The 25,410-nt window shown below is 47.5% G+C and overlaps 2 protein-coding genes, 1 long non-coding RNA gene and 1 pseudogene across 8 annotated transcripts; 3 read left to right on the top strand and 1 right to left on the bottom strand.

Moving 5' to 3' along the window:
- Positions 1–188: 188 nt before the first annotated feature.
- On the top strand, positions 189–5,955 carry LOC140418660 (uncharacterized). Its single transcript, XR_011945207.1, has 2 exons — positions 189–237; positions 3,628–5,955. It is a non-coding gene; the product is annotated as an uncharacterized lncRNA (long non-coding RNA).
- On the bottom strand, positions 2,723–20,975 carry LOC140418648 (uncharacterized). 6 transcript variants are annotated; one of them, XR_011945200.1, is made up of 4 exons: positions 20,882–20,904; positions 17,461–17,590; positions 3,598–3,774; positions 2,723–2,902 (listed from the first exon to the last, which is right to left on the bottom strand). XR_011945200.1 is itself a non-coding variant. In XM_072502207.1 (3 exons), the coding sequence occupies exons 1-3, from the start codon at positions 20,946–20,948 to the stop codon at positions 2,869–2,871; spliced, it is 291 nt and encodes a 96-aa protein (XP_072358308.1). In that variant the 5' UTR covers positions 20,949–20,971; the 3' UTR covers positions 2,723–2,868. The 6 variants fall into 6 exon arrangements, 3 of the variants coding, with proteins under 3 accessions (XP_072358308.1, XP_072358306.1, XP_072358307.1); XR_011945201.1 differs by lacking the exon at positions 17,461–17,590 and having other exon boundaries at positions 20,882–20,971; XR_011945199.1 differs by lacking the exon at positions 20,882–20,904 and having other exon boundaries at positions 17,402–17,534.
- On the top strand, positions 6,406–11,562 carry LOC140418654 (ER membrane protein complex subunit 4-like). The gene is made up of 5 exons (XM_072502216.1): positions 6,406–6,562; positions 7,168–7,279; positions 7,498–7,651; positions 9,003–9,163; positions 9,635–11,562. The coding sequence occupies exons 1-5, from the start codon at positions 6,483–6,485 to the stop codon at positions 9,668–9,670; spliced, it is 543 nt and encodes a 180-aa protein (XP_072358317.1). The 5' UTR covers positions 6,406–6,482; the 3' UTR covers positions 9,671–11,562.
- A 1,756-nt stretch (positions 20,976–22,731) lies between the features above and the next one.
- Positions 22,732–24,589, top strand: LOC140422817 (uncharacterized; annotated as a pseudogene).
- Positions 24,590–25,410: the final 821 nt, after the last annotated feature.

The raw sequence follows: 25,410 nt of genomic DNA, 5'->3' as shown, positions 1-25,410 counted from the left end.
CTGGGTTCGCAATATTGCTGATTTCCGCTGCAATCGCCAAATCATAGCGAAATAATTAACAATTCCCTGCTTGGTTGGTAGCTACCATGGCGGGGACATTACCCGACACCCCCCGCGGTGGTGAATGTCCTCTGTCCAGAGCACAGGAGAGCAGTGCGCAGGCGCAGGGCCGCCCTGTATTGGAGCATGCGCAGTGATAGCGATGGGAAGCCTATTGTTTATCGGGTCTCCAAACCGGTGAGGATGCCGAAACGCGGAGGGGGCGATGGAGCCGGCGGGTGGACGGGGAGGGTTTCTAAACACCTGGTGAAGGCATCAAGCCCCGAATCCGAAGCTGCGGGTCCCACATTTGCAGCTCCGGCTCTTTTCCCCGGAGACAGACCCAGGCTTACGGCCGCCATCTTGTTTCAGGGGAGAGAGTGCGCACGCGCACATGTTTTGTCGAATTCGAAACACGGTGGGCGGGGCTTCAGCGCCTCTGTTTCCAACCAGGTCCTAGTGTCCGGGTAGTGCATTAGACGACAGGTGCTGCTTGCAGCCCAGAGAATTCCATGGGCCATATATACATTCAGTGTGGGAGGTTGCAGTCCCGATAGTTAGTTACCTGCAAAAGCTACTTCTCAAGTTTTTGTTACACTTCAGCCCCGTGCTCCTAATCTTTGGCTGCCCCGTGTGGAGAGACTGGGTAAGTCAGAGGATCTTCTCCTGGACTTGCTCTTGGGCCTGGTTAAAACAGCAATTTATAGAATTTGGATGATCAGGTCCCATTTGGTGGTGGGGATTACACTGGTTAAATATAAGAAATAGGAGCAGGAGGCAGCCACTACGGCACTACCACTATACCAGTACCACATAGTGGAATTGTCACTGGACTACCAAAACAGAAATCCAGGGTAATGCTTCGGGTAAAACCCAGGTTCGAATCCTGCTACTGCAGATGTTGAAATTTGAATTCAATAAGCATCTGGAATTAACAGTCTAATGATGACCATGAAACCATTGTCAACTGTCATTAAAAACTCAACTGATGGGGGGGGGGGCTGATTTATTTTCCTTTATGTAAGGGGCGCATGCCCCATTTTGGTTTGAGTTGGGGGTTTACCGTTTAGAGGGTTAAAACATTTTGTTTTGTTGGCATGTTGCCCTGTTTTCTTTGTATTATTTTCCTTTTTGCAGTGTTCTGTAAAATTATTGAAAAACCTTGAACAAATACATTTTAAAAAACTGAACTAATTCACTAATGTCCTTGAGAGAAGGAAATCTGCCGTCCTTACTCAGTCTGGCCGACATGTGACTCCAGACCCACAGCAATATAGTAGACTCTTAACTGTCTCGTCCAGGGCAATTAGGGATGGGCAATAAATATGAACGAATAAAAAAAAAATCAGTCCATTGAGCCTGCTCCACCTTTGGATAATGTCACTTTACTGCCGCCCCATAAGAGACTTTTGTCCTCTCTTCCAATTGCCTGTCTGTGTCTGGGTAGCTCTGGGGAGGGAGCATGCGGTGTCCACCAGAACAGTTGACACCTTCCACAATCGGTGGATTCCTCAGAGTACAGAGTGTCTCATAGACATTGGTAATAACATTCTGGTTTAGCCAGGAAGATTCGCTTGCTCTTGTTGGGACTTTGTTTCTGATTTTGGTTTATTTTATTATGATTGAGCAACACGTTTGGGAAAACAAGAAAAGAATGAATGTTGCATAGAAACTAGAATTGTTTGTTGTAAATTTCTCTCCTGCACGGACAGCAATGACTTTTGTAAACTCTGATTATAGGATATTAGGAGATGATTTGTGGATGGGGAACTCAAACCAAGCATCACATTAAGATCTGATCATCACTTGATTTCACTCGGAGCTGAATATCATCAAGCTTTGAATGTCAAAAGAGAAATATTTATCTGTTTTGTCTGCGGGAAATGATTTCAAACATCAGTGTGACTGGAAAAGCACCGAGACATACACACACCCAAGTGAGAGTGTTCCGGTAGACCGTTAAGCAGTTACACAGCCTAAACAAACATCACACCATTCACAGTGGGGAGAAACCGTACATATATTCTGTGTGTGGGACGAGGCTTCAACTGATCATCCAACCTGGAGAGACATAAATTCATTCGCAATACAAAGAAACCGTGGAAATGTGGGGACTGTGGGAAGGGATCCCTTTGCCTCAATTCCTCCCTCCTGCCTGTTCGCCAGAACCCTTGATTCTCTGAGAGACCAAAATTCAGTCTATTTCAGTCTTAAATATGTTCGACAATGGAAACAGAACATTTACATTTATAGGACTAAAGGAGGCCTGTTGGCCCATCATATCTGTATCAGACCACCCCCACTTTCTAGCTCTTGATCTGTAACCTTGTAGGTTACAACATGTCAAATTCCTCACTTTAATGGTTTATTTTATGGTCACTCTCTACTGCATTACCGCTAAATAATCACAAGAAAGTGAATTGTGAATCACAATGGTGGTTTTTTTTACCCAGCATTCCCCACAGTGGTGAATGTCCCCTATCTACACCACAGGAGACCAGTGTACAGGTGCCGTGTCGCCCAGTATTTGGAGCATGCGCTGTGTCAGTCTTGACCATGGATAGGTGTTTATTTGTCACATCTACAGCTGGTCGAAGGAGTGATGGAGCTGGCGGCTGGATGGGGAGGATTTGAAAACACAGAGAGAGAGATAGAGAGAAAAAAAAAGCCCGGGAGGCTTGGAGAAACCACCTTAACAATTGCTCATTTAATCTCCACACAGTCACTTCTGGAACAAGGTTAACGTTGGTTATTCCGTCTGGTCCATCAAGGTGATCCAGATTCATAGAGAATTAGTTTGGTTCAATAGATCATTGGTTTGCTTCAAAATCATAAGTGTGGCAGGTTCAGAATTGTGATGATGCTACAAATATAATAAGTAATTAGGATTCATCACATAGTTGTAGACAGCCATTAAATAAAAGTATAAAATAATAAAAGTATTGCACATTATGATCATTTCATCAGACAAATAATTACAATAGGTTACAAAAAGCAGGAGTCCTTAACCAGCAGAATAGAAATGATTCTCTGCAATCTGCATTTTGTATTAAATCCACAGATCATATGTTGTCAGCATGAGTTCATTAAATTCTCAATCATTTACATACTGTCTGTGAGCTTTATAAAGTAGGTCATTGCACTGCCTTGTAGTCTATTTGTTCTATATCTTATTTGTGGAATAGAGTCCTTTCTCCTGAATTTCAATCCACATTTATATTTATGTGGTTGTGACAAGAGATCATAGATTTAACTGTTTTCCAGTGAAGTCTAATAGAAAGTTTTCTAACTTGCTGGGAACACATATTCAGATGATTGATTGTGAAACGTTGCAACAGGATTCATGAATGAAGTGAATTATCAAACATGATTCTATCTCTATTTGTACAAATTTGTTAAACGGATGCAGGAAAATATATCCAACACTTTATCTGTATTTCAGCCCAGTGCGGAGGGAGAGTGTGTGGGACGGGGATCTGCAGCTGTAGTGGAATAAGAGGGAAAAAATGGTCCCTAGAAACGAGAATTATCTGTTCTGCATTTCTGTCCTCTACTTACAGTGATGACTTTGGTAATCTCCTTTTACAGAGCATGTGAAGGTGAGGATTTGCAGACGAGGATTTGCAGATGAGGAAAGCAAACATCATGTCAAGATCTGGCAGAGTCATTCGATTCATCAGGACTTGAATATCATTGGCCTTTGCATGTCGAAGGAGAAATGTTTGTCTGTTCTGCCTGTGGGAAAAGATTTCAAACATCAGTGTGACTGGAAAAACACCGAGACACACACACAGCCGAGTGAGAGTGTTCCAGTGAACTGACTGTGGAAACATCAGTGTGACTGGAAAAGCCCCGAGACCCACACAACACACATCCGAGTGAGAGAGTACCAGTGAACTGAATGTGGAAAGAGCTTTAACCAAATACACAGCCTGAAGAAACACCACACCATTTACAGCGAGGAGAAACCGTTCACATGTTCTGTGTCCGATCAAGATGGGCAACTGATCATCCAACCTGGAGACACAAGGACACTGGCACCATGGAGAAACCTTGGAAATGTGGGGACTGTGGGAAGGGATTCAGTTACCCATCCCAGCTGGAGAGCCATCGGCGCAGTCACACTGGGGAGAGACCGTTCAGGTGCTCCATGTGTGGGAAGGAATTCGCAAAGTCATCCAGCCTGGGGTCACACCAGAGAGTTCACAGTGACGAGAGACCTTTTAAATGCTTTTACTGTGGGGATTGCTTTAAAACCTCTCCAGATCTAATTAAACACCAGCTTGTTCACACTGACAAGAGACCATTCAGTTGCTCTCATTGTGAGAAGAAATTTAGACAATCATCTCACCTTATTCAACACCAGCGAATTCATACTGGGGAAAGGATATTCACCTGCTCCGTGTGTGGGAAACAATTCACTCAATCATCCAATCTCCAGACACACCAACGCACTCACAGTGGGGAGAAACCATTCACCTGCCCCGAGTGTGGGAAGGGATTCAATCGATCATCCAACCTGCTGAGACACCAGCGGGTTCATGTGTGACTCCAGGGATTGGATGTTATTGTTAATCACGTCCTTTGTTTATTTCTGCTCAAGTTAATAACCCCTATAACTAGGCTGGAGTTTGATGTTCTCCACAGGACAGGTGATGTGCTAGGATTGCAGTATGTGGGCGTTTTTGGAGAACGTTACAATCCTGGGCAATCATATCTGAGGAGTGTCTGCAACTTGCAGAACCTGGGCTCAGGGGTATTGAGCTGGAGTCTGAGCTGCTGACATTGTGGGGCATCAAGGAGAGGGAAAGTCGCCTGGACACTTCCCCAAGGCTCAGTAGAAATTTGCAGAGGGTGGGAGACTCAATTTTCTGCATCAATCGACAGTTTGAAATGTGTGGGGGTAAGTGAGGAACGATCAGTGAGCTGCAGCTGTCTGACAGCGCGGTGTATTACTGCAGGCTGAGAGACTCAGTGACAGGAACCAGAGGGAACCTCATACAAAAACACTGTTGCAGTGGGACATGAGCTCTGAAGAGAGAAGTCAGATTTCATGCACTGCCCGTATATTTTTCTGCTCTATTTGATATACCACTGATAGAGGATAACAAGAATAAATCTTACCCTTTTTATGTCCCCAGTGGAAGGTTAATCAGAACCCACCCTGTCACCAAGCTGAATCTAATTCATGACAGTGAATGAAATATGGGCAGCACGGTAGCACAGTGGTTAGCACTGTTGCTTCACAGCACCAGGGCCCCGGGTTCGATTCCAGGCTTGGTCACTGTCTGTGCGGAATCTGCACGTTCTCCCCGTGGGTTTCCTCCGGGTGCTCCGGTTTCCTCCCACAAGTTCCGAAAGACATGCTTACTAGGTGATTTAGACATTCGGAATTCTGCCTCAGGGCAACACGGTAGCACAAGTGAATAGCACTGTGGCTTCACAGCGCCAGGGTCCCAGGTTCGATTCCCCGCTGGGTCACTGTCTGTGCGGAGTTTGCACGTTCTCCCCGTGTCCGCGTGGGTTTCCTCCGGGTGCTCCGGTTTCCTCCCACAGTCCAAAGACGTGCAGGTTAGGTGGATTGGCCATGCTAAAATTACCCGTAGTGTCCATAAGGGTTGGGAGGGGTTATTGGGTTGCGGGGATAAGGTGGAAGTGAGGGATTAATGTGGGTCGGTGCAGACTCGATGGGCCGAATGGCCTCCTTCTGCACTGTATGTTCTATGTAATCTATGTACCTGAACAGGCACCAGGGTGTGGTGACTAGGGACTTTTCACAGTAAATTCAGCGCAGTGTTAATATAAGCCTACTTGTAACATTAATAAAGATTATTATTAAACAGGACATCATCTACATTCAGCACCTGTTTTTGAGATGATTTATTTCAAATCAATTAAAGATCAAACTGTCTCTCGGATCAATGAGATCGCTGTCATTATTTCATTCCAATTAATTGGTTACATCAGTGATATTGTGATTCTAATCAACCTTTACAGCAACATTGCTGTTGACCAATGTGTGCAAATTGTCCTCCCATCAGTTCCAGCACCTGCAGGAAGTCACAATATTTCATTGCAACTTGGCTGTAAGGGTTAGCCCTGAGCCTGGTGGTAGCTTCACTCATGATACCCAGTTACATGTGAGGTAGAAATGGGCCGGGAATAGAAGTAAAATATTGCGGATGCTAGAAATCTGAAATAAAAACAAAATGCTGGATAAACTCAGCAAGTCTCGCATCACTTGTGAAGAAACCGTTGACATTTGGTTGCTCGACGTGCCCCTAACAAAGATGGGGGAAACGTGAGCGATGTCTGCATTTCGCCGAGGACGTCCGGACAGCAGCGCATGCGCATTGCAGCGGGTGTGGTTTGTTGACGGAAGCGCGCGGATTATTCCCCGGATCAGATTTGAGGGGGGACGGTTAACGGTCGCCGGCGTTGCCATGGCTGCGGGGGCGGCGCTCGCCAACCGCGCGCGCTGGCAGAAGTGGACCCTCGAGCTCAACCCGAGCGGCAGCCGCAGGTGCAGAGGCCGCGCTGGAGCCTGGGGCTCGAGTAGGAGGCGCAGGCCGGGCCAGCCTGCTCTCTCGCATGGAGGGCACCGCACACTGACCCGGGGATGTGGGCATCAACCTAAAACTTTCCGCCCCTTGGCAGAAAGCAGCTTCTCAAATCTCCCAGAAACCACTCCGACTCCACTTGGCTTCTTTTCCCGGGGTCACGACCCTGCGACGCCATCTTGGTTTCAGCCCCCCACCTGAGTGTTGGCTGGAGGGACGATTGCTCGTTTCTGGGGCCGGGTGCTGCAGTGGGTCTCTCTCGACATTCAACATCGTTCACTGTCAAGCAAAAATTCATTGCCTCCGGTGACTCGGTGCAATCGCCTTTTAACGGAGGACTGGACAAGGGGATTGGCACCCGGATTGTCAGTTGACTCCAATGCACTTTGTGGCTGTCCAATCCCATGGCAGTTTGGTGCATGCAGTGTGCCCTAGGCTTGCTCATGGTTTAGTTCATGCTGGCAGTATTGCCACCACAGTGGGATCCCTGATGGAGAGACTCCCTCTTTTAAGAGGGTCCTGAAGAGCTTGCTGAGGTGACCCAATTTGTGTTCTCTGTTTCTCACAGGAGCCGTGATCAACAGTATGGCCAGGGCGACTTCATGAGCCCAGTCGCATATTCAGACAAACAGCTTCCAGACATCCGCGTCCAAGAAACAGACCGGATCCTGGTTGAGAAAGTAAGTTGGATTTGAATGTGTCCTCGTTGTCCAGCTGGCCAGGCTTGGTTTGTCAACAGTGGTAAACTGGGTTGGTGAACCGCTGCACCCCATGTACTAAAGGAACCTTTTGTGGTGTTAACCGTCATCCTTATTTCCAGCCCTGGGTGTAAGATCAGTACGTGACCTTCCCCAACCTGGCTCCCTTTACTGATGCCCTGCTCACTTTCTGTTTTCAGCTCTGCTGGGACATCGCCTTTGGCCCATTGAAGCAGCTGCCCATGAATCTGTTCATTATGTACACGGCCGGCAACAACATCTACATCTTCCCTATCATGATGGTTTGCATGATGGCCTGGAGACCTATACACGCACTGATGTCCATGTCGCCAAGTGAGTATTGTATTGATTCTGCAGCTGAGAAACAGCTTTTAACTGGCATCATTTGAATGGGACTTAGAACAGAGTGCTGAGAGCTGGGTGAATAAGGGAGTTCAGGAAGGACAGGGAAGAGGAGCTCTTTTACTCTCCAGCTTTCTTAGCCTTGAAGAAGTGGTCTTACTCTGCTGAGAAGAAGTTAGTTTGTTGATGAGTAACTGCCAAGTGACATGGGGTTATTCTATTTCTATGGCTCAAAATACTATAGCAACTGGTTCTAAGGTTGATAAAATATATAAAAACAAAAGTAAAACATATTAGGGGTGGCAAAGTAGGTTTCTACCTTCATTGTACAGATATCCCCCTGGGGGAGATGGGTTAATTGAAGACACCAGTCAGTGTACAGATATCTCCCTGAGATTTCTCTTGGTGTCCAACAATCCATTGATCTCAGCCTGGAATATAATCAGTGATTGAACATCCACAACTCTCTGGGTTAGAGACAACTCATGGGGTGAGGAAATTCCTCTTCAGCTCAGTCCGAACTAGCTGCCCCCCTGAGGCTATGTCTCTGTGTTCCGGATTCTGCAGCCAGAGGAAACCGTGTCTCCGCATCTCCCTGTCAAACCCTCTTTACAATTATATCTGTTTCAATCAGATCAACTCTCAGTCTCGTAAACCCAAGAGAGTAAAGGCCCATTCTTCCCAATCTCTCCTCGTTGGACAATCCTGTCATCCCAGGAACCAATCTGGTGAGTCTTTGTTACCCTCTCTCCTTGGCAATTCTGTAGATAAGGAGACCCAAACTGCATAAGTTATTCCTCCTGTGTTTGACCAAAACTCTGTACAATTGCAGAAAGATTTCCTCACTCATAGATATACACGCACTGATGTATCATAGAAACCAGTGAATCATAGAAACCCTACAGTGCAGAAAGAGGCAATTTGGCCCATCGAGTCTGCACCAACCATTTGAAAGGCCACTATACAGAGACCCAATTCCCTCCCTGTCCCTGTACCCCCACCTTACCTTTGGACACTTAAGGGGCAATTTATCATGGCCAATCCACCTAACCTGTACATCTTTGGACTGTGGGAGGAAACCAGAGAACCCGGAGGAAACTCAGGCTGACACAGGGTGAATGTGCAGGCTCAGCACGGACAGTCACCCAAAGCTGTAATCAAACCCCGGTCCCTGGCGCCATCCCTCGGTGAAGGCTAACGGAACATCTGCCTTCCTAATTTCTTGCTGTATCTCCATGCTGTCTGTTTGTGATTTGAGTACAAGGATCCCCCAATTCTCTATGAACATTTCACAGTCTCTCCCCTGTTCCTGATCTTTCTGTTTTTTTATTCTCACTCCCAGTCTTTAAGGTCCTGGGGAATTCGACTCAGCACTGGCTGCAGCGTCTGCTCTACTTCATCGGCAACCTGCTGGGGTTGGCCCTAGCCGTCTACAAGTGCCAGGCGATGGGGCTGCTGCCCACACACTCCTCCGACTGGCTGGCATTCCTCCAGCCGCCCCAGGTAAGATCTGAACTCGGAACGTGAGGGGGAGCCAAGAAAATAGGAAGAGGAGGAGACCGGTCAGTGCTCTGGAGCCTGAGCAATGGGCCCAACATTCCCTGCAGTTTAGATGCTCCGATTGAAAGGTGTGAAATTCTGAGGCGACTCCATAAGGTTGATGCGGAGAGGCTAATTCCCAGAGAGTCAGGGACACGGGGCCAGTCTCGATAAGGGGCGGCCATTTTGGACTGAGATGAGGGAGAATTTCTTCACCCAGAGGGTTTGTGAATCTTTGGCATTCTCTATCCCAGGGAATGCTGGATGTTCTGTCATTGAGTGCGTTCAAGGCTGAGGTGGAGATATCCTTGGGAATTGAGGGGTGGGGAAGAGTGGAGTTGAGGTCGATGATCAGCCGTGATCTTGCTGAATAGTGGAGCAGGCTCGCCAGGAACTATTCCCACTCCTATTCCTGACGTTCCCCTCTTTTCACAGAGAGTGGAGTACACGGGCGGGGGGCTGGTCCTGTGATGGTCCCACTCTCCTCCCATCGCTCGGAGAGACAACGCCCGAGGATGATCGACACTGGACTGAATCTGTTTCCGCCTGGTTAACGTCTGACCAGGCCGGCTCCAGGTAACTTGCCCTCCCATCGCTCGGAGAGACAATGCCCGAGGGTGATAACACTGGACTGAATCTGCTTCCGCCTGGTTAACGTCGGACCAGGCAGGCTCCAGGTAACCTGCTCTCCCATCGCATGCCCCCCCCCACCCAACACACACACAAAGAGACAGACAGCTGGCCCGTGTACACATGACCACAGGAATGGCCGGAGATGTTGGCAGCAACGACTGTGCATTTTGTCACTGGGTATTCATTCATTGATTCTTCAACTCCCTTTGCTGAGCCACGAATGAAGGATGTGTTGGGGCTGACGATGGGACGGGAGGCGCCTGAATCAGTCATTCCCGGATGATCCCAGTGGGTCTTGCTCTCCATCTGTCCCTGTCCACCCCTCAAGCGAATGTAAAATATAAACAGCAACAGCAGGATGGGGAGGGAAGTTCTCTCCAGTGTCCCTCAAACCCCCACTGAAATTAGGTTCCTGACCCTGTGTTGCATAACACTTTGTGGGATCTTACTGTGCATGTGGCAGTCGCCGTCTCCTCCCACAGAACGGCAGGGGCTGCACTGCAGGAGTGACCCGTCAAAAGGAAGAGATCGTCTTCCTCCTGTGCCTTTTCAGACTGGCCCAGACCTTTCAATCAACACGGCAGCTTTTTGTATTTGAAACACGTTCACTGTTTTCACGTGGGAAACTCGGCAGGGACTGCACAGCAAGATCCCACAAACACTCCGATTACCACCAGATACCACGTCAGGCTGTGTGAAGGATAATACTGCCGCTCGGACACCAGGCTGGGAAAGGAGTGGTCTGGGTAGGTGCTGCCTTCCTTCTCTCCATCAAATTGGCCTCAGGATCTTGTACATCCTGAGGGGGCACAATGTGACAGGGACCCTGGTTTTATGTTCCACAGTACTGACAAGAGGCACGTTATTGAATATTTAGTGCTTGTGTATCTGTGAGCGGGCACACATACGTGCGTGTCTATGTGCCTGTGGGTGGGTGTGTGTGTGCGCGGTGCGTGCGAGTGCACCTATGCATGTTGCGTGTGTGTGTGAGGGCGGCTAAGCGCGTGTGCGAGGATGCCTACGTATGAGTACATGTGTGCCAATGGATGTGTGTCTGGTCTTTCAACTGCCCTTCCCAGGTTCCAGAAAAGATTTGCTCCAAAGTCAGTCTGGGCATTGTACCTGAATGTGTTCCACTCTGATACTCTGCACTGTCACTGAGCTTCCCTGTTAACCTCCTCTGGTGCGTGAAGTGACTGCCGCATCTCCAGGAGTTTCTGTCAATCTGGACATTATACCTGAATGTGTTCCACTCTGATACTCTGCACTGTCTCTGAGCACTCCCTGTTAACTTCCTCTGGTGTGTGAAGTGGCTGCAGCATCTCCAGGGGTTTCTGTCAATCTGGACATTATACCTGAATGTGTTCCATTCTGGTACTCTGCACTGTCACTGAGCTTCCCCATTAACCTCCTCTGGTGTGTGAAGTGACTGCAGCATCTCCAGGAGTTTCTGACAGGTCTCGACAATCTGCTTTCACTTCATTTAATGTTTGTGTTTGAATTGTTCCTCTACTGTTGCTGGGGTCCTAATGGTCAGGGCGCACCCCTGACCCCTCCCAACTCTGAGACTGTGCCCGATACAGGAGTGGACTGAGGAGGCTGGATGCGAATCGATAACCTTGAGGTGAGTGGAGAAATATTCAGTCAGTGCGAGTTTGGCTGTGCTGTAAAGAAGCTGCAATGTCTTTTCAATGATCCTGTAACTGTGGAAATAAAGAATCTTGGCAAAACTGGGCCTCTGTGAAATGACAGCAAAGGAAAACGAGTCTCAGATTTCATAGACTCCACCAGCTCAAAGCTCTCCTGCTCCTTAATAGGTTTCATTTTTAACTCTGCAACAACCTCGCCTCCTCTGTCCCAGACTTCATGCTGCTGTCTCAGTAAATGGAATGACTGAGTGATCCACACTCAGCTGGTGAACGCTCTCTGTCTCTCTCTCTTTCCCTGTTGTGCTGGTACCCATGAATTTCAGGCTGATCACTGAATTCCTATCTACAGTCAACAAGAACTTGATATTTATTGCACCTTCAATACAGTAAAAATCATTTATCATTGGAGCTGCTTTCACCAGATATTCTCGTGTTCCAGATCACCAGAATTCACTGAGTAAAATCATCTCTACTCATGTCCACCCTGGCTGTTATGACAAATATTTTAAAGCTGTCTTCTGTTGTTACCAACCACCCTGCCAATGGAAACAACTTCTCTCTATGTTGATGAAAACGCCTCAAATATTTCAGTCTCTCTTTCCTTCACCTTCTCTGATACTGGGAGAACAATCCCGGCTTTGCAGGTCTCTTCACAGAACAGAAACCTCTCATCACTGATACTATTCTAGCAAGGCTTCCCTGTACCCTCTCCAATTCCTTGCTATCTTTCCTAAGCTGTGGTAACACAATATTTCAGATGTGGATTAGCCAATGATTTAGAAAGATTCAGTATAACGTGTTTTTCCACTCTCTTCCTCCAATAAACCGAAGACCCAATTAGGATGTTTTGACCAAGTTGATCGACCAGAAGGCCTTTAACAAGGTGCCGCATATGAGACGATTAAATAAGTTGTTAAAAATCAATTTAGAGTACCCAATTATTTTTATTTTCCAATTGAGGGGCAATTTAGTGTGGCCAATCCACCTAACCTGCACATATTTGGGTTGTGGGGGTGAAACCTACGCAGACATGGGGAAAATGTGCAAACTCCACACGGACTGTGACCCAGGGCCGGGATTCAAATCCAGGTCCTCCACGCCACAGTCCCAGTGCTATCCACTGCGCCACATGCCGTCCTACTTTTAAATAAGTTAAGGGTAAGATCCTGGCGTGGACAGAGGATTGGCTGACTGGCAGAAGGCAGAGGGTGGGGATAAAGGGTCAGTATGGCAGCCAGTGACTCGTGGTGTCCCTCAGGGGTCGGTGCTGGGACCACAACTTTTCAGAATATACATGAATGATCTGAAGGCACTTTTGCTAAGTTTGCAGATGATACAAAGATCTGCAGAGGGACAGGTAGTATTGAGGAAGCAGGTGGGCTGCAGAAGGACTTGGACAGGCTAGGAGAGTGGGCAAAGAAGTGGCAGATGGAATACAACGTGGAAAAATGTGAGGTTATGCACATTGGAAGGAGGAATGGAATCATAGACTATTTACTAAATGGGGAAGTGCTTAGGAAATCAGAAGCATAAAGGGTCTTGGGAGTCTTTGTTCAAGATTTTCTTAAGGTGAATGTGCAGGTTCAGTCGGCAGTTAGGAAGGCAAATGCAATGTTAGCATTCATGTCGAGAGGGTGAGAATACAAGAGCAGGGATATACTTCTGAGACTATATAAGGCTCTGATCAGACCCATTTGGAGTATTGTGAGCAGTTTTGGGCCCCGTATCGAAGGAAGGATGAACTGGGCTTGGAAAGGGTCCAGAGGAGGTTCACGAGTGATTCCTGGAATGAACAGCTTGTCGTATGAGGAGCGATTGAGGACTCTGGGTCTGTACTCATTGGAGTTTAGAAGGATGAGGGGGTATCTTATTGAAACTTACGGGATACTGTGAGGCCTGGATAGAGTGGATGTTTCCACTTGTAGGAAAACTAGAACCAGAGAACACAATCTCAGACGAAAGGGACTATCCTTTAACACAGGAGATGAGGAATTTCTTCAGCCAGAGGGTGGTGAATCTCTGGAACTCTTTGCTGCAGAAGGTTGTGGAGGCCAAATCACTGAGTGTCTTTGAGACAGAGATAGATAGGTTTTTAATCAATTAGGGGATCAGGGGTTATGGCGAGATTGCAGGAGAATGGGGATATCAAAATATTAGCCATGATTGAATGGCAGAGCAGACTCGATGGGCCGAGTGGCCTAATTCTGCTCATGTGTCTTATGGTCTTATGGACCTGTCCTATTGCATTGAAATATTTGTTTATATTCACTCCCGGGTCACTCTACCTGCATTCTGTTTAAAATTGTACTGTTTAGTTTACTTTGCCTCTCTTCATTCTTCCTTCCAAATACATCCTTTTTTGAAAAATGTTTTGAAATATTTAAAAAAAAAAAAATTTAGAGTACCCAATTCATTTTTTCCAATTAAGGGAAATTTAGCGTGGCCAATCCACCTACCCTGCATATCTTTGGGTTGTGGGGGCGAAACCCACACAAACACGGGGAGAATGTGCAAACTCCACACTGACAGTGACCCTGAGCCGGGACTGAACCTGGGACCTCGGTGCCGTGAGGCAGCAGAACTAACCACTGCACCACCATGCTGACTCATTCCAAATACATCCTTGATTTGAATCACTTTGGGATGTTGTGAGCTTGTAAAAGATGCAAAATGAACACCAGTATTTTCTATCACATTTACAGCTGACTTAAGTTGGAGATTTTGCTCTGGAACGTTTAAATGAGAGACAGTCAAAGTTTAACTATTTTACTGCAGAATGAGTTGGTTATAAATACAAGGTTCTTTAGTGCAGCCTTGGCAAACTGAGTGTAACCCCGAGAGTCAGGTGAGTGGGGGAATTCGGTGAAGGAGGTGTTTGCTCCCTTTTTTTTACCTTTTTCGCCCTGTACAAATTGGTTCTTACTGGGAAATCATTTGCAATTTGTTGAGTATTTGGTAAGTTGTTCAGGTCTACTCTATTCCTAAGGTTCAGCAGGGAGTCAGTGAATTCAGAGGAATGAACCCAGACAGCAGTTCTTAAAGGTTCACTGCAGCCCTGGCAGCTCCATTCTCACCTCAGGAGAGTTCAGCAACTGCAGACACTATTTACACTGGAGTTCTCCTGGTGCAGCGGGAGCAACATTTTGCTTGAACACCACCAAAACAACCTGATTAATCAGATCACTCGTCAGATGCTGGTTGTGGAGTCTTCCAGCCAGCACAGGGCGAGTAAGTGAGCAGGACCTGACGTGAGAGAGCACACGGGCAGTAGAGATGTAGACGCTGACACGTTCTGGTCGGGGGAAGTGTGGACTGAATGTGAGGTTGACCGGGAATTTTAATAGGGGAATGGATGTGGGTTTCAGCAGCAGCCGAGCTGGGGTGGGTACAGGCGACATTATGGATTTTGAAATATCTGGTATGAGTGATGGTGTGAATATGTGGTCAGAATCTCATCTAGCGTGGTGGCACAGTGGTTAGCACTGCTGCCTCATAGCACCAGAACCTGGGTTCAATTCCAGCCTTGGGTGACTGTCTGTGTGGAGTTTACACATCCTTTCTGTGTCTGCGTGGACTTCCTCCTGGTGCTCTGGTTTCCTCCCACAGTCCACAAACGTGCAGGTTAGGTGGATTGGCCATGCTAAATTACCCCTTAGGTCAAAAGATGTGCAGGTTAGATGGTTTCGCGGATAGGGCGGGGCAGTGGGCATAGGTAGGGTGCCCTTTTCAAGGGTCAGTGTAGACTTGAAGGGCCAAATGGCCTCCTTCTGCACTGCAGAGATTCAATGATTGTGCAGAGTGTGGTTCAGCCTCAGACAGTTCCCAGGGAGAGGGATGGACTTGGGAGTTAGAGTACGGAATTTCTTTTTTTAAAAAAATAAATTTAGAGGACCCAATTCATTTTTTCCAATTAAGGGGCAATTTAGCGTGGCCAATACATCTACTATGCACATCTTTGGGTTGTGGGTGTGAAACCCACGCAGACATGGGGAGAATGTGCAAACTCCACACGGACAGTGACCCAGAGCCGGGATCGAACCTGGGACCTCGGCGTTGTGAGGCAGCAATGCCAACCATTCTGCCACCGTGCTGCCCTGAGAACGGAATTTCTAATGGTGACCGAACACCAGTCAGCTTTGGTCTTCCCAATTATTAATTGGAGGAAATTTCTGCTCATCCAGTACTGGATGTGGGAGAAGCAGTTTGATAATTTAGTAACAGTGGAGCAATGGAGAGGGATGGGGGTGAGGTAGAGCTGGGTGTTGTCAGTGTACTAACACGGTGCTTTGAGATAATGTCACCTTGTGGCAGCGTGTAGATGAGAAATAGGAGGGGCCGAGGACCGATGCTTGGGGGACACAGAGCACAAGGACTTGGAGAGGAAAGTGATACGAGATGGACGGTACTTTGCAACGACAGTAGGAAAAGTTTTTCTTTTTTAAGAGGATAGGTGATGATGGTGGATTTAAAGGTGAGTGACAGAGAGAGAGAAATGTTAACAATATCAGCTAACACGGAGAAGCTAACATGGTCAGGATGTTTAGTGCGAATGGAGTCTAAGGAGCAGAAGGCAGATCTCTGACAAGATCAGCTCTGAGGAAGATTGAAGGTAGGAGTGAAAGTGGAGAAAGATGCAGGTTCAGGGCTCAGACTTAGAGAAATGGTTTGGTCTGGTGGGTTAGTGGGAGGGAGGGAGCAGCAGAGGCAGCTGATCTGATTGTCTCAATCTCAGTGACAAAGAAGCTCCATCAGCTCCTCACACTTATTATTGGAGGGGAGTTGAGGATGGAGGAGACTGGGGAACCCTTCAAAGGGAATTAATCTGTTATAGATATTTTAAAAATTACCACCCTGTGTTTAACATAAAAGGAGGTTTATTTGACTTTTATGTGAAATGTTAACCATTATAACTGGAGTTTATTAACACCAGCAGAAACAGATCCAATGAATATGGTTCACTCCCGGATACAATTAACAGAACAATTCAATCACAGTCACTTGTGAAGTTGCTGGTGTAGCAGCAGGTTGGCTGACTGTGTGAATCCCTTCCCACACCCAGGGCAGGTGAACGGTCTTTCCCCAGTGTGAATGCGCCGATGTGTTACCAGATGCGATGATTGAATGAATCCTTTGCCACACTCTGAGCAGGTGAATGGCCTCTCCCCAGTGTGAACTCGCTGATGTGTCAGTAGGTGGGATGACCGAGTGAATCCCTTCCCACACTTGGAGCAGGTGAACGGCCTCTCTCCACTGTGGATGCGCTGATGTTCCAGCAGGGTGGATAACCGAGTAAATCCCTTCCCACACTCAGAGCAGTTGAAGGGTCTCTCCCCAGTGTGAACTCGCTGATGTACAATCAGATCAGATGATCGCCTGAACCCAGTCCCACAGTGAGAGCATCTGAACGGCCTCTCCCCAGTGTGAACACGTTGATGAAACATCAGTTCCCAGGAACTTGTATAGCCTTTCTCACAGTCCTGACATTTAAAAGGTCTCTCCCCGGTGTGAATTCGCTGGTGTGTCCGCAGGTGGGATGAGTGAGCAAATCCTTTCCCACACATGAAGCAGATGAATGGCCTCTCCCCAGTGTGAATTCGCTGGTGGACAGTGAGGACAGATAATGTCTTGAAACCAGTCTCGCAGTGAGAGCATTTGAACGGTCTCTCGTCACTGTGAACACGTTGATGACCAGTCAGTTCCCGGGAACTTTTATGACACTTCCCACAGACTGGACATTTAAAAGGTCTCTCGTCTGTGTGAACTTGTCGGTGTTGCAGCAGAGAGGATGAACAAGTGAATCCCTTCCCACACTCCGAGCAGGTGAACGGTCTCTCCCCACTGTGACTGCGCTGATGATTCCCCAACTCAGATGGGTAATTAAAGCCCTTCCCACAGTCTCTGCATTTCCAAGGCTTCTCACTGTGGTGACGGTAGTTATGTTTTGTCAGACCAGATGAGGGACTAAAGTCTTGTCCATACACAGAACATGTGTCCGGTTTCTTTTCACTGTGAACGGCGCATTTTCCTTCCATGTTTCAAATATGGTAGTATACAGGTTACAATAAACTGGTTTCAGTTTCCCGACTGCAAATCCTCCCCTTCTAATATCCTGTGAAATTGATTTAAAACAGAAAAGATGGAGTGAGAGAGAAGCAATAAAAACACAACGGTAGGTTGTGAAATTGAGCTGAATGAATCTGGACATTTGTGGGGCTGGCACTTAGAAAAAGTGACCATGAATGAACTGGTTCATATAGAACATAGAACAATACAGCGCAGTACAGGCCCTTCGGCCCACGATGTTGCACCGAAACAAAAGCCATCTAACCTACACTATACCATTATCATCCATATGTTTATCCAATAAACTTTTAAATGCCCTCAATGTTGGCGAGTTCACTACTGTAGCAGGTAGGGCATTCCACGGCCTCACTACTCTTTGCGTAAAGAACCTACCTCTGACCTCTGTCCTATATCTATTACCCCTCAGTTTAAAGTTATGTCCCCTCGTGCCAGCCATTTCCATCCGCGGGAGAAGGCTCTCACTGTCCACCCGATCCAACCCCCTAATCATTTTGTATGCCTCTATTAAGTCTCCTCTTAACCTTCTCTCCAACGAAAACAACCTCAAGTCCATCAGCCTTTCCTCATAAGATTTTCCCTCCATACCAGGCAACATCCTGGTAAATCTCCTCTGCACCCGCTCCAAAGCCTCCACGTCCTTCCTATAATGCGGTGACCAGAACTGTACGCAATACTCCAAATGCGGCCGTACCAGAGTTCTGTACAGCTGCAACATGACCTCCTGACTCCGGAACTCAATCCCTCTACCAATAAAGGCCAACACTCCATAGGCCTTCTTCACCACCCTATCAACCTGGGTGGCAACTTTCAGGGATCTATGTACATGGACACCTAGATCCCTCTGCTCATCCACACTTTCAAGAACTTTTCCATTAGCCAAATATTCCACATTCCTGTTATTCCTTCCGAAGTGAATCACCTCACACTTCTCTACATTAAACTCCATTTGCCACCTCTCAGCCCAGCTCTGCAGCTTATCTATATCCCTCTGTAACCTGCTACTTCCTTCCACACTATCGACAACACCACCGACTTTAGTATCGTCTGCAAATTTACTCACCCACCCTTCTGCGCCTTCCTCTAGGTCATTGATAAAAATGACAAACAGCAATGGCCCCAGAACAGATCCTTGTGGTACTCCACTTGTGACTGAACTCCATTCTGAACATTTCCCATCAACCACCACCCTCTGTCTTCTTTCAGCTAGCCAATTTCTGATCCACATCTCTAAATCACCCTCAATCCCCAGCCTCCATATTTTCTGCAATAGCCTACCGTGGGGAACCTTATCAAACGCTTTGCTGAAATCCATATAGACCACATCAACTGCTCTACCCTCGTCTACCTGTTCAGTCACCTTCTCAAAGAACTCGATAAGGTTTGTGAGACATGACCTACCCTTCACAAAGCCATGCTGACTATCCCTGATCATATTATTCCTATCTAGATGATTATAAATCTTGTCTCTTATAATCCCCTCCAAGACTTTACCCACTACAGACGTGAGGCTCACCGGTCTATAGTTGCCGGGGTTGTCTCTGCTCCCCTTTTTGAACAAAGGGACCACATTTGCTATCCTCCAGTCCTCTGGCACTATTCCTGTAGCCAATGATGACATAAAAATCAAAGCCAATGGTCCAGCAATCTCTTCCCTGGCCTCCCAGAGAATCCTAGGATAAATCCCATCAGGTCCCGGGGACTTGTCTATTTTCAGCCAGAGGCCCGTACCCCATGGCTTACCCCTGGTAAGTCGTCCCTCAAGGAAGGGAACCTGCCACTTGGTCTGGACCTACACAATTATCTGGTCTCGCTGGGAGAAGAGAGCAAAAGAGGAGAGGGGAGGAGCAGGAAAGGAAAGGCAAGGAATGAAGTAGAGATATTTTATATATCTACAACTCAACAAGACGTTTGATAGAACTTCCAAAAACTCCCATCTTCCTCCACCTAGAAGGACCAGGGTAGCAGGTGGTTGTGAACACCATCACCACCAAGTTCTCCTCCAACGTACACACCATCCTGACTTGTTCAACATCCAATACTGGACGAACAGAAATTTCCTCCATTTTCATATAGTCTACAGTTCCCGCCAGCCACTATCTTCACCCCTTCTCCTCTGAACTGCCAGAGTCCGAACCAGACTAAATATTTCACCTTAAACTTGAGCTTTCATCCAGATATCAACATCATCACCATTATTGACTATTTCCACCTCAATAACATCACCCAACTAAGGATGGCAGATTTACACAGTGAATGTCAATGATTTGGAACTCAATCATTATGCTAAAAGGGCGATTACATTCAGGTGCTGAGTAATCAAATAATGTGGCCAGATTTTGATGTGAAACTTGGTTCAAGTTTCGTGTCTGCAAATCCTCTTCTAATACGCTCTAAATGGAGGTTTACAAAAACCATCACTGTCAGTCCAGAAACTAAATGCAAAAGAGACAAACATTTCTCTTGGTTTGAGTTTGCTGTATCTAAATCCTCCCCTTCTAACCCCCAGTAAAGGGGTTTCTAAAATCTATCACAGCAGTCCAGTAGAGAAATTCACAACACCCCCACCTCCGGCGTCCTGAACAAAGATGATGTGGAGATGCTTGGATTGGGGTGAGCTCAGTAAGAAGTCTTACACAAGGTTAAAGTCCAACAGGTCTGATTCAAATCACTAGCTTTCGGAGCACGGTTCCTTTCTCAGGTGAATGAAGAGGTAGGTTCCAGAATTATATCATAGAATTTACAGTGCAGGAGGAGGCCATTCGGCCCTTCGAGTCTGCACCGGCTCTTGGAAAGAGCACCCTACCCAAACACACACCTCCACTCTATCTCCGTAAGCCAGTAACCCCACCCAACACTAAGGGGAATTTTGGACACTAAGGGCAATTTATCAGGGCCAATCCACCTAACCTGCACAACTTGGGACTGCGGGAGGAAACCGGAGCACCCGGAGGAAACCCACGCAGAAACGGGATGTGCAGACTCCGCAGACAGTGACCCAAGCCGGAATCGAACCTGGGACCCTGGAGCTGTGAAGCAATTGTGCTATCCACAATGCTACCGTGCTGCCATATATATACCTCTTCATTCACCTGAGGAAGGAGCAGCGTTCCGAAAGCAAGTGATTTGAAACAAACCTGTTATACTTTAACCTGATGTTGTCAGACTTCTTACTGAGCTCACCCCAATCCAACGCCGGTATCTCCACATCATCAGCAGCTGGTAAGGATGTGGAAACGTACAGGGAGCCATGCAGTCGGCGGATAGACGGGTAAAATTTATAAATGTCTGGTGAAGGCTTCAAACCTCGAATACGAACCTGCAGATCCCGCGTTTGCTGCTCCGAGTCTTTCTCCCGGGACCAAGCCCTGGTTAACATCCGCCATCTTGGTTCAGCGTGGAGCAGAGCGCATGCGCTGGCGTCTTGGTGACGCTACAGCGTGAGCGGAACATCAAGGTTTCTGTTCCCAGCCGGGTCCTAGTGCCGGGGTGAACTCATCGTTCGCAACTGGTTTTTAAACCTCTCGCTCTTTTTTTTTTAAAGTATTTTTATTAATGTTTTGAAGAATTTTTCATAATACAACAATAGAAACAATAATAACTAAACAAACTAGAGTGAATATTAACATAGTGTAAAAGGAGAATATAGAGTAACAATTAAATAGACATTACCCCACGCGACCCAGTCTTCCCACACCATCCCAATGAAGCACTCACCCCTCCCCCAACCCCCCCCCCCCCCCCTACGGATTGCTGCTACTGCTGACATTTTAATTTTTCCCGAGGAAGTCAACGAATGGCTGCCACCTCCGAGAGAACCCTAGCGAAGACCCTCTTAAGGCAAACTTTATTTTCTCGAGGCTGAGAAACCCAGACGTCATTAACCCAAGTCTCTACACTCGGGGGCTTCGAGTCCCTCCACATTAATAAAATCCGTCTCTGGGCTACTAGGGAGGCAAAGGCCAAGATGTTGGCCTCTTTCGCCTCCTGAACTCCCGGGTCATCTGCCACTCCAAAGATCGCTATCTCTGGACTCGGCACCACCCGTGTGTTAAGCACCTTGGACATTGCCCTCGCGAACCCTTGCCAGAACTCTCTAAGCTCCGGGCATGCCCAAAACATGTGGACATAGTTTGCAGGGTTGCCTTGCACCACATACAACTGTCTTCTACCCCAAAAACCTTGCTCATTCTCACTGCTGTCATGTGTGCCCAGTGGACCACCTTAAATTGAATTAGACAGAGCCTGGCACATGATGAGGAGGAATTAACCCTGCCCAGGACCTCTGCCCACAGACCCGCTTCCAACCCCTCACCCAGCTCCTCCCACTTGCCCTTGAGCTCCTCCACCGGGGTTTCCTCCGCCTCCTGTAGTTCCTGGTAGATATCCGACACCTTCCCCTTCCCCACCCAGGTGCCGGAGACCACCCTGTCCTGTATCCTCAGTGGCGGCAGCGTCGGAAAGGCCACTACCTATTTTTTCAGGAAGGCTCATAGTTGCAGATATTTAAAGGCGTTTCCTGGCGGCAGATTAAATTTGTCCTCTAGCGCCTTCAAACTGGGAAAGCTTCCGTCTATGAATAGATCTCCCATCCTTCTGATGCCTGCCCTCTGCCAGCTCTGGAACCCACCATCCATCCTACCCGGGACAAACCTGTGGTTGTTGAATATCGGGATCCAAACCGACACTCCTTCCACCTTCCTCCTCCATTGTCCCCAAATCCGCAGTGTCGCCACCACCACCGGACTTGTGGAGTAACGGGTCTTTGAGAACGGCGAAGGAGCTGGTATCAAAGCTCCCAGACTAGTACGTTTACATGCTGCCGCCTCCAGCTGCTCCCACACCAACACCCCCCCCCCCCCCCCCCTCATCGCCCACTTCCTAATCATAGCTTTATTGGCCGCTCACAACTGACTTCTGACTAACCCAGCTATTTCTAAGCTGTGATCTTGTTTTCCTAATTTCTTGATTATAAAGTGTAGATCAGTGTTCTTCAAATTTCTTTTTCCCAGGGATCCATTTTTACCAACCGGCCAACCTTCGAGACCCACGGCGGCTGGCCTGAGCCACCCACCATTTTCTCTTCCCTTGTTTGCTGCTGACAAAAATGGAGGAAATGGCTTTGGGTCCCTTTGGCCCTCGGACACGCTCCTCTAATGGACCTGTTGGATGAAGGTGAAGCCTTCCGGTGTTGGAAAGTATGGAGTCTCCATCTGTTCGAAGTTCTTCATTTTTTTCCTGCAAAGTTTTATCAAATAAAACCCTCCCGAACTTGTTAAAAAAAAATTTTTTTAATGAATAAAATAAATGAAAAATTAAATAAATAAAATAAATGAATAAAATGAATACCCCCCCCCCCCCCCCCCAACTTGTAAATCAAAAAGCTGCAACCATTTAAAAACAAAGAGGCCGCACTGCGCATGCGTGCCCGATCGTCAGAGCACTTGCGCACAGTTTATGATCTGGCACGCATGCGCAATGCGGCCGCATTTTTTTAACATGTATTTTGAAGCCCGCTTGCAGCTGGTGTTAATAACAGCCGGCTGCTGCGGCAGATTTGCACGATCGGGAGCGCCGTGACAGACAGCTCCGCGACCCTTCCTACACCCGCCCGGTCATGGTGATACTGACACTGTCAATCTCTTTTATAAGGTAAAAGAGGACACTGATTTGCAGATGGGAAACTCAAACCAGACATCACATCAAGATCTGACAGAGTCACTCAATTCATCAAGATCTGAATATCATCGGTCTTTGAATGTGGAAGGAGAAATGTTTGTTGGTTCTGTCAGTGGGAAACAATTTCAAACATCAGTGTGACTGGAAAAGCAGAGATCCACACACCTGAGTGAGAGTGTTAAAGTGAACTGACTGTGAAAAGAGCTTTAACCAGTCAGACAGCCTGAAAAAACATCACACCATTCACAGCGGAGAGAAACCGTACACGTGTTCTGTGTGTGGATGAAGCTTCAACTGATCATCCAACCTGGAGAGACACAAGGACATGAACACCATGGAAAAACTGTGGAAATGTGGGGCCTGTGGGAAGGGTTTCAAATACCCATCCCTGCTGGAAAAGCATTGACGCAGTCACACTGGAGAGAGGCCATTCACCTGCTCCGTTTGTGGGAAGCGATTCATTCAGTCATCCCACCTGCTGACCCACCAGCAAGTTCACATTGGTGAGAGGCTGTTTAACCAGTCAGACTGTGATAAGAACTCTAAAAGCTCCGAGGACCTGGTCAAGCAGCAGGTTGGTCGCACTGAGGGGCAGTTCAGCTGCTCTCACTGTGGGAAGCTGTTTAAATGATCACAGACACTCATTGAACATGACCGCACTCACACTGGGGAGAGACCGTTCACCTGCTCTGTGTGTGGGAAGGGATTCACTCAGTCTTCCAGCCTCCAGAAACATCAGCGAGTCCACACTGGGGAGAGGCCATTCACCTGCTCCTTATGTGGAAAAGGATTCATTTATTTAACTAGCCTCCGATCACACCAACTTGTTCACTCGGATAAGAAACCTTTCCAATGCTTTGAATGTGGGAAGAGCTTTAAATCCACAAATGTTCTGCTGAGACACCAGCGGGTTCACACTGGGGAGAGGCTGTTCACCTGCTCTGACTGTGGGAAGGGATTCACTCGCTCATCCCACCTGGTGATGCACCAGCGAATTCACACTGGAGAGACACCGTTCACCTGCTCAAAGTGTGGGATGGGATTCAGTCTCTCATCCAACTTGCTGACACACCAGCGCACTCACACTGTGGATAAACCATTCATCTGCTCCGAATGTGGGAAGGGATTCGTTTGTACAGCCTACTTACTGAGTCACCAGCGGGTTCACACTGGGGAGAGACCATTCTCCTGCTCTGACTGTGGGAAGGCATTCACTCGCTCATTTCACCTGCTGGTTTACCAGTGAGTTCACACCGGGGAGAAACCATTTACCTGCTCAAAGTGTGGGAAGGGATTCACTCAGTCAATCCCACTTGCTGAAACACCAGCAAGTTCACACCGGGGATAAAACATTCATCTGCTCCGAATGTGGGAATGGATTCACTTGTACATCTGATTTACTGACACACCAACGCAGCCACACCGAGGAGAGACCGTTCACTTTCTCTCAGTGTGGGAAGGGAATCACTCAGACAGCCCATCTTCTGACACAGCAGCAAGTTGACAAGTGTCCGCAGGGGTTGGATTCTGCAGTTATTGCTGCTGTTAATCTCATCCCGGACTGAACCTTCTTCATTCTGACAGTTGGAGTTTATTTCTGATAATAATCCCTATAACTGGGCTGGGGTTTAATCCTCTGGATAAATGTCAAATGAACTAATATTGTTTCAGACACACAGTCGAGACCTTCATCTCTCCAGGATAAGAGGAGATTGATTAATGTCCTGTCACAGACTGCTGCATTTTGGGAACTTTTCTCCTTTCTAACTCCAGATTATTTCAGTTGTGACACCTTGAGTTACTCCATGGACTAGTCCCAGCTCTCCATTGCTCCCAGAGTCTCTCTCTTAGCCTTGGGATCCAGGGAAGTTATCGGTAACATACGAGGGATCACTAAACACAAAACAGAGTCATTTGCACTGATGTGCTGGTCTCCCCAATCACTGACGATGTTATTGTTTGTGGACCTCCTGCTCCTCTGATTTGTTGAATTGTTCACCACCATCCACGACTGAATGTAGCCGGGCAGCACAATGGCATCGTGTTTAGCACTGCTGCCTCACAGCGCCAGGCACTAGGATTCGATTCTGACCTTGGACGGCTGTCTGTGTGGAGTTTGCACATTCTCCCCGTGTCTGCGTGGGTTTCCTCTGGGTGCTCCAGTTTCCT

This window comes from Scyliorhinus torazame, chromosome 5 (assembly GCF_047496885.1).
Source record: "Scyliorhinus torazame isolate Kashiwa2021f chromosome 5, sScyTor2.1, whole genome shotgun sequence".
Lineage (NCBI taxonomy): Eukaryota > Metazoa > Chordata > Chondrichthyes > Carcharhiniformes > Scyliorhinidae > Scyliorhinus > Scyliorhinus torazame.
Note: the sequence above shows the minus strand (reverse complement) of the source record. Positions and strands in the feature narration are given on the sequence as shown.

Bases quoted from the DNA above. Each gene is read 5' to 3' on its own strand.
- LOC140418648 (XM_072502205.1), bottom strand. From the start codon at position 17,513: ATGGAAGGAAAATGCGCCGTTCACAGTGAAAAGAAACCGGACACATGT.
- LOC140418654 (XM_072502216.1), top strand. From the start codon at position 6,483: ATGGCTGCGGGGGCGGCGCTCGCCAACCGCGCGCGCTGGCAGAAGTGG. The intron at 6,563-7,167 runs GTGCAGAGGCCG...TGTTTCTCACAG, and splicing joins AACCCGAGCGGCAGCCGCAG to GAGCCGTGATCAACAGTATG. The intron at 9,164-9,634 runs GTAAGATCTGAA...CTCTTTTCACAG, and splicing joins CATTCCTCCAGCCGCCCCAG to AGAGTGGAGTACACGGGCGG.